This window comes from Oncorhynchus tshawytscha, linkage group LG21 (assembly GCF_018296145.1).
Source record: "Oncorhynchus tshawytscha isolate Ot180627B linkage group LG21, Otsh_v2.0, whole genome shotgun sequence".
NCBI classification, from domain to species: Eukaryota; Metazoa; Chordata; class Actinopteri; order Salmoniformes; family Salmonidae; genus Oncorhynchus; species Oncorhynchus tshawytscha.
The window spans coordinates 11,549,896-11,557,336 of record NC_056449.1 but is presented as its reverse complement, the minus strand read 5'-3'; the positions used below and the strand labels follow the sequence as shown (position 1 = coordinate 11,557,336).

General features: G+C 48.8%; 1 protein-coding gene across 3 annotated transcripts; it reads right to left on the bottom strand.

Moving 5' to 3' along the window:
- Positions 1–349: 349 nt before the first annotated feature.
- On the bottom strand, positions 350–7,121 carry LOC112220940 (protocadherin-18). 3 transcript variants are annotated; one of them, XM_024382933.2, is made up of 4 exons: positions 4,229–7,121; positions 3,681–3,769; positions 3,170–3,354; positions 350–1,877 (listed from the first exon to the last, which is right to left on the bottom strand). In XM_024382933.2, exons 1-4 carry the CDS (start codon positions 6,725–6,727, stop codon positions 916–918), a joined length of 3,735 nt encoding a protein of 1,244 aa, XP_024238701.1. In that variant the 5' UTR covers positions 6,728–7,121; the 3' UTR covers positions 350–915. The 3 variants fall into 3 exon arrangements, with proteins under 3 accessions (XP_024238701.1, XP_024238703.1, XP_024238702.1); XM_024382935.2 differs by having other exon boundaries at positions 3,239–3,354; XM_024382934.2 differs by having other exon boundaries at positions 3,681–3,736.
- Between the last annotated feature and the right edge of the window lie 320 nt (positions 7,122–7,441).

Here is a 7,441-nt window from a genome sequence, read left to right as displayed (position 1 = left end):
GGTTGGCGCTGACCGTAGTAGACCTGACCGCTATTGGACCAATAATGAGCTCTTTTGACCAATAGGGGGAGCACATATGGAACTATTCTCATAGAAATCTAGACAACAGTTCAGCATCTCTTTGTAGAATTATACTCTCGCTCTCTCACACACATACACACACACACACACACACAATACCAAGCCCACGCCTCTACTATCATTATGTATGCCAAATGTTGGAGATCTGTGAAGGTTCTTAACCTTCTATGGAAACATTTAACTTAGCAAATAAACCTCTGTGACTTCCTTCTTCTAATACAATGGCAACATTAGTCAAATATGAAACATCAAGACAAACTCATATTAGTTCTGTGTTTTTTCACTTTTATTTGTGTTTCCCCCCAAGTTCCCACAATACACCACAAAGACTTCTGTCCAATAATTAATATATTCATGTATACATATAATAATAGTGACATAAAAAAAAAACATTTCACAATACAAAAGACAATATTAAATATGTAGATTTTCAGTTGCATGTCAAAATGTTGATTCTTTTTTCTTCATTTAACATATGCCTTCAATATATAAAAATAGAATTCTGATTGATTAAGATTATATACAGTTACTTTATATAAATATAAGAATACAAATGTATTTTTAAAATACAAAGATAAATACAGTCACATTGTGTACATTGTGTACCAAACAAGAAAATACAAACATTATTTGGATATTTAGCATTCACAAAACACAAATACGTTAGAAATGCAACTTTAACGACAATTGCAGGTCTATGTCTTTCGTTGGTTTCTCTTTTCTTTTTTCCTACCCAGACTCCTCAGCTCCCCCTCCATAGACATGGCAGGACTCCTGACAGGAAGACAGGAAGTTGGAGGTCAGAGTTCAAAGGTGGAGGGTATTTAGTGTTGTCTAGCTCTGCCGGACATCCTGTAACAATTTGTTGATCTCAGCCACCAGCTCGCTGGCATCCATCAACTCATGCCGGCTGTCGCTCCTCTTCCCCTGCAGGTGTCCCAGCTGCCCCAGCACCGAGTCAAACTCATCCTCCTCAAAGTTCTCTGGGATTTCCTCCATGGCTGGGAGCCACTTACCGCATGGCCCCGGGAGGGGAACAGGGATGGGGGCCGGGGCCAGGAAGGGTGCCACCAGGGTGGGGCTGACCAGGGCAGTGAGGAGAGGGCTGTTCTTGGGGGTGGGGGCGTGGTGGCCGTGTCCATTCTGAGGGCTGTTTTTAGGGACGGCCTGGTTGTGGTGGTTGTTCTGGGGGCTGAGCTTGGTGCTGGGTTTGAGGGTGTGGTAGCTACCATTCTGGGGGTGTGGTTGGCCTGAGGGCCCAATGCTAGAGCCGGGGTTCTGGAAGTGGGTATTGGCGGCCCATGCTGCAACACCTTGCTGGTGGGCGGCAGCACTGGGCTTACCTGGCAGATGACCCCTCCTCCTGTCCAGTGACCCTGTCATGGGGACACCTACACCCCCCATACTTGTACCTGCCTTTTGTGTCTCGCTGACCTGGATATAAGAGTCCAGCGATGGAGGGAGGAGCCTCTGAAACACACTGCTCATCTCTGACAACAGGGACGTGGTTCCACACAGGTCCTCCTCCTCCCCCTCCTCTCCCCCCTCTGCCTCCTCAGCCTCCTCCTGGTTGTCCTTGCCGAAGGTGGAGAAGCTCTGGTTGCTGCGTTGTACGTGAGGGTGGTCGGGGTCGGAGGGCTGGGGCGGCTCCTGGGGATCGCTGGCCTGGCGGGGGTCCTCTCCTGGGATGAAGAGGTTGCTGCGGTAGTCAGAGGAGGCTGGGGAGAGCAGGGGAGGCATCCAGCACTGGTCAGAGTGACCCAGGACACGACACTCCTCAGTGCACAGTCTCATCGCTACAGCGAGAGAGGGAGAGAGACGTGATCAGGGATACAGAGTCACAAGGCACTGCACAGGGAGATGAAATACATAGGAGGCCATGCATTTCTACATATACAGACCATAGATTGTTCTGGGTATTACTGTTCTTTGTTGATATACTTTTGATGAGGGGAGATGGTGATGAGTAGGCATAGAACTGGGAGTGGTTTTGAAGGGAGGAGATGAAAGATTGTCTTTCATAGCCTTTTAACATCAAACATTGTCCATTCATGTTGAAACACAGTTGTGTGATCTGGGTACAAACAAGGGTGGAAATCTAAGATAATTAGATAGCATATCACGCTGCAGGAGAGAGCACACTACCTTCAACATTAACATATCGACACAATTCACTGGGCCAGATCAATGGCCACTATTACTCTTTCAAAAGAATCTGCTTAAAAACCTGCATTTTTCCCTTTTGAAATTGCGTCTATTCAATATTAAATCTTCAAATGAAAAATCTCTGAAGAATAAATTATACAAATCAAATATGCCAAGTTAAAGCCTTCATTACAGACCGCTGGCTAGTCACTCATGCTATTCAGGGACTTCATTACCCTCTCATTACCATGAAAAGACCATTTATAATACATCTTAGAGCTGATGAAGGAAGAGTGCATTGGGGAGCATTGGAAACACAGCAGCCGCAGCCATGTAGGCAGGCAGCATATTGCCTTCCCCGCTGATGAAAGGCAAAAATAAAAGATGAACCGGACTGATTTACAAAAACAGCCTTTCAAAGCTGTTGAAAAACCCACTCCAACCACCTCTGCCTGCCTGCGAACTGCCCAGCTGACTGCCTGGCTGCCTGATCGCACTCTGAAATAATTGTGTTATGGAGGAGATGAGAGCTTTTTCTCATCAGAGAAACGGGTGATAATTCTGCCTCTTTTCTCCCTCCACAGTCCCATCCAGTCCCAGGCACTGTGCTGATAAACAGCTGGGGAGTGGATCTCTCAGAGGTGTTGGGGATGAGGGTGATTGATAGTTGTGGTGAGAGGTGAGGTGGTGTGATAATGTGTGTTGTGGTGGGGCATAGCTCAGTGGAGACCTGTAGTGTAGGGTAAAGGCTAAGATGGGTGAGAGGAGGGATATGTTGAAAAGGGTGAGGATAGTATACCTGCATGCAGTCATTGTTGGTATAGTTCAGTAAAGAACAAGGGTATAGGGTAAGAGGCTGATATATAGAGGGGAGAGTGTTGTAGGCTGAAGGGTGAGGGTTTTGAGGTGAGGTGAGAGGGGTGATGAGTTGAAGGGTGTATACCTGCATGCGGATGCTGTGGATGTGGTCTGTGTTGGCCGTCATGAGGGTATAGCTCATTAAAGGCCTCACCCAGGAGCCTGTCGATGGGAGACTCTCGTCCTGCCTCGTAGTCACTGTCCCCGGCCTCGCTGTCGCCACGACCACTGTCCTTCAGACTAAACTTGTCCATGTCGTTCAGAGCGTACCTGGAGACGGAGAGAGGAAATGATGGTTCAACTTTCATAGAAAACAACATTGGAGGATGGTTCAAGGCTTATGCATATCAAAACGATAGTGCAGTGAATTCTCTAGTGGCGAAGGTTTTTGCATGCAATTATCAAGTGTTATTAAGGTTGAGTACTAAAATAGAACAAAGCACATATAGGCCTACGAGGGAATACAGCCAAAAGCTTTTTAGGAATATGTAAAGCATTGTAGGATATGCCTTAGAGCCTTACTGAGTTATGCACACGTACATTCTGATTCCCTTCAGGTGTGTTTATTTTAAGGTGCAGTTAGATGGTGTTAATACCTGTAGCTCCTGGTGTATTTGTTGCCACGGAAACTGGGTCTTGGCTGGTACTGGCCCTGATGGAGCATGGACAGAAGCTGTGAGACTTGCTACAATCGAAAAAGAAAATGTAAAAAAAAAGAATGAAAGGAATGAATGAATAAATGAATACTGATGGGAGCAGACAGGCACAAGGACACGAGGTGGATGGATGTTGATATGACGCGATATGTTCTAAAACATGAGATGATCACTGGATATAAGGGATGGAGTACTGAACATACCACAACATCGGGGACAAATTCAGAACAAATACTGAATATTAAATATAAAACGCAAAAATCATAATAATAAACATGCTTCAATTTCTATATCACCATAATACAAGACAAGGCCAAAACTCAGTCCTTCTTTATTCTATAGATCCATAGTTAATGGGGGTCTATTTTAATCCAAAGACATTTATGTGATTCAAGACTACCATTAGTAGATAACGTATTCATAAACCATCTACTAATACTGTACTAAGGACATTAACTTAGACATTGTTTCGCTCTCTCTCATCTTACTTCGACAGGGGGCGTGGCGTGGGCCAGTTCCAGAGCGAAGTTCTCTGCGACGTGATTGGAGGAGATGGTGACCAGGCTGTTGAGCGACTGGCGGCTGTGGTGGCTCTGCCTGCTACCCATGGTGCCCCTCTCTGGGGCGGGTGAGGCAGAAGGTGAGTGTGGGTGTGCCCGTATGGGCAGGGTTCCATTGACAGTGGGGACCAGGGTGATGTCTCCCTTGTGGATCTGCCTAGAGGGCTTCTTGGGGTGGTTCTGGTACGTGTTCTCAGCCACCCTGCAGTTGTACGAGTTGTGGGGGTCCTTTTTCTCTCTGTTGCAGCGTGCTGTGGCGAACATCACCATGACCACCAACAGCAGGGCACACACGGCCCCCAGGGAGATGATGATGATGAGGGAGAGGTCCAGGAGGGAATGGCTGGGGCCCGTGGGGAGGCCTGGGGGTAGGAAGTCCATATTCTCCTGGAGGGAGAGGCGGAGCAGGGCCCCGGTGGACAGGCGGGTGGTGCCCCTATCCTGCACCTCCACTCTGATCTCCAGCACGTCCTTGGGAACCCCCTCCAGACTGCCGTTGGTCCGCAGCTCGCACCGCCGAGCATCCATCACAAACAGGCCCTCCTCGTTGCCCCCGACGATGGAGCAGCTCAGCTCACTGTTGATGCCGGTGTCACGGTCAGTGGCCTTGACAATTGTGACCAGCTGACCGGTGGAGGCGTGTCTCCAGAGGAGGAGGTCGGCGGTGTGGTTACGTAGGAGCGGGGACTGGATGACGGGCGGGTTGTCGTTGTCGTCTAGTACGGTCAGGAGGACGGTGGCATTGGAGGATAGGGGAGGGTTCCCTCCGTCCCGTGCTTGGACGGTGAAGGAGATGCGGCTGACGTCCTCGTGGTCGAAGCTCCGTAGGGCGTAGATGGCGCCGTTGGACGGGTCGATGGTGACGTAGGTGGAGATGGGGCTTCCCTGGACCAGAGTGTCCACCACCGTGTAGGTCACCTGGCCGTTGGTGCCCAGGTCAGGGTCAGACGCCACCACTGTCATCAGGTAGGCCCCGGGAGAGTTGTTCTCTGACTTGTAAACCTCGTAGCGACTCTTCTCAAAGCGGGGCGGGTTATCGTTTTCATCCAACACCTGGACCGTGAAGTGTTTGATGGTGGAAAGGCTTGGAGAGCCGCGGTCCTCAGCTATGACCGTTAGACTGTACTCTGACCTCTTCTCTCTGTCCAGAGACACATTGGTCAGGATCATGTAATTCTTCTCATAAGTCTTCTGCAGCCGGAAGTGCCCATGGCCGTGCAGGCGGCACACCACGTCGCCATTGAGCCCTGCGTCACTGTCGTCCACGCGCACCAATGCTATGAAGGTGTCCACCGGCGCGCCCTCCGAGATGTAGGCCACTTCCTCCTTACCGGGAGTCATGAGGTTAATGTTGATCTCCGGTTTGTTGTCGTTCACGTCCACCACTTTGATTATGGTTTTACAAAGTCCTGGGATGGAGTTAGGACCCAGGTCCTGCGCCTGAATGTCCAACTCATAAGATGATGTAGTTTCATAGTCCACTTTTTTAATCAGAGTGACTTGGCCATTTTCAGGGTTCATTTTAAACGTCTCCAGTATTTTGGGAGAGATATGACTGCTGAAAGAGTAAACTATTTTACCATTAGTGCCCTCATCCGGATCTGTGGCGTTCAAATCAATCAGTAGAGTCCCAAGTGGTGAGTTTTCCAGGAGATTAATAACGTACACCTGCTCATCAAAAGCCGGACTGTTGTCGTTGGAGTCTGAGATGCTTATCTTGAGCAGAGTGGAGCCGGACTTCGGAGGGACTCCATTGTCCGAGGCCGTTAGCTGCAGCTGGTAGTTGGACTGCACCTCCCTGTCCAGCTCTTTCACCACCACCAGCTCTGCATATTTGGCACCGTCGGTTCTGGTCCTTATGTCGATTTTGAAAAAGTTATTCGGCGTCAGAGAGTAAGAGTAAAGGGAGTTATCTCCCACGTCAGGGTCGGTGGCGCTGTCCAGAGGGATGCGGTTTCCCACAGAGGCGCTCTCGGAGATCTCAATGGGGATGATGGCACGGGAGAACTGTGGCGAGTTATCGTTTATGTCTAAGACTTCCACCTCGACGTGAAACAGCTGGAGGTATTCAGTGGGAAGAGTGACAACATCAAATTCGATAGAACAGTTTAGGTTCTTTTCACAAAGCTTCTCCCGGTCAATCTTGGTCCCTATGGTGATTTCACCGTCCTCCTCCCGAACCGACAGAAATGGAGTGCTCCCCCTCTGCATAGCACGGAACCGAAAGGACAGTGAACTCGGTAATTTAGACAGAACATCCGCCACGTCCTCCTTTAGCCTTGCAATCACTGTGCCCACTTTTTGCTCTTCATAAACTTTATATTTCAAAGTCTTACCAGAAACGGCCTGCATAATTACAACCAAAAATAATAATAGCGCAGTGGAAAATACTATATTTCCTTTGGGTGTGTTCATTTTGGCACCCATCTTCAGCACCCGGGATGGGGCTACACTACCACGGAGGAGCAAGGTTTAAAAAAAGATGCTCTCTCAAAAGTCTAGCATGTTAAATCCCTTCAGTAAGTCATCTTTGGTGAAAAGTCGTAAAAATCGACTGGAGGATGAAGATTTGAGAACTCAAAATCAACCGGGTCGGAGTTTTCTTTTGGCTAAAATTTTACACCAAACACACCAACTCAAATGCAGTGTTTTTCTTGCTGTTGTGATCTGTTGCATACATCCACTTAAGCCCCGGTCTGTGTGTGTGAGTGTGCGTCTGGAAATCTGAGCGGTAAGAAAAGGCGTAGCTCCGTTTGTGTTGCTGTGCGCTCTGCTCTGTCGCGCGCTCCTGCGGTCTGTCTCGTCTACAGACTGGCCCTCATAGCCCGCCCCTCACCCAAACTGCGTCTTTTTCCTCCGCTCACACAAAAAGTCACGCCAGCCCCCCTCCCCTCTCCTTTACACCCCTCCCTAAATCAAGTGCTGCCCCTTCGCTGCCTCCAGGGTGTCCATTCACAACACAGAGGGGGCCTTGATTCCAGAAGCCGGGAGGACCAGCCCAAAGACGTAGTTTTAAAGTGTGCCACAACAATAAGGGCTGCTTATTCAGGGAGAACTTTAAACATGGCCAAATTGACCCATGGCTGCCTCGGCACTCGCATATTGTTATAGCAGCAATTCACAAAAGTGTGCCACTGTCAG

What these genes read in the sequence shown, in the direction of transcription:
- LOC112220940 (XM_024382933.2), bottom strand. Translation starts at nt 6,727, where the DNA reads ATGGGTGCCAAAATGAACACACCCAAAGGAAATATAGTATTTTCCACT. An exon ending in ACGCCACGCCCCCTGTCGAA is followed by an intron (nt 3,770 to 4,228) that starts GTAAGATGAGAG and finishes TTTCGATTGTAG; the next exon opens with CAAGTCTCACAGCTTCTGTC. An exon ending in TCCACAGCATCCGCATGCAG is followed by an intron (nt 1,878 to 3,169) that starts GTATACACCCTT and finishes CTCTCGCTGTAG; the next exon opens with CGATGAGACTGTGCACTGAG.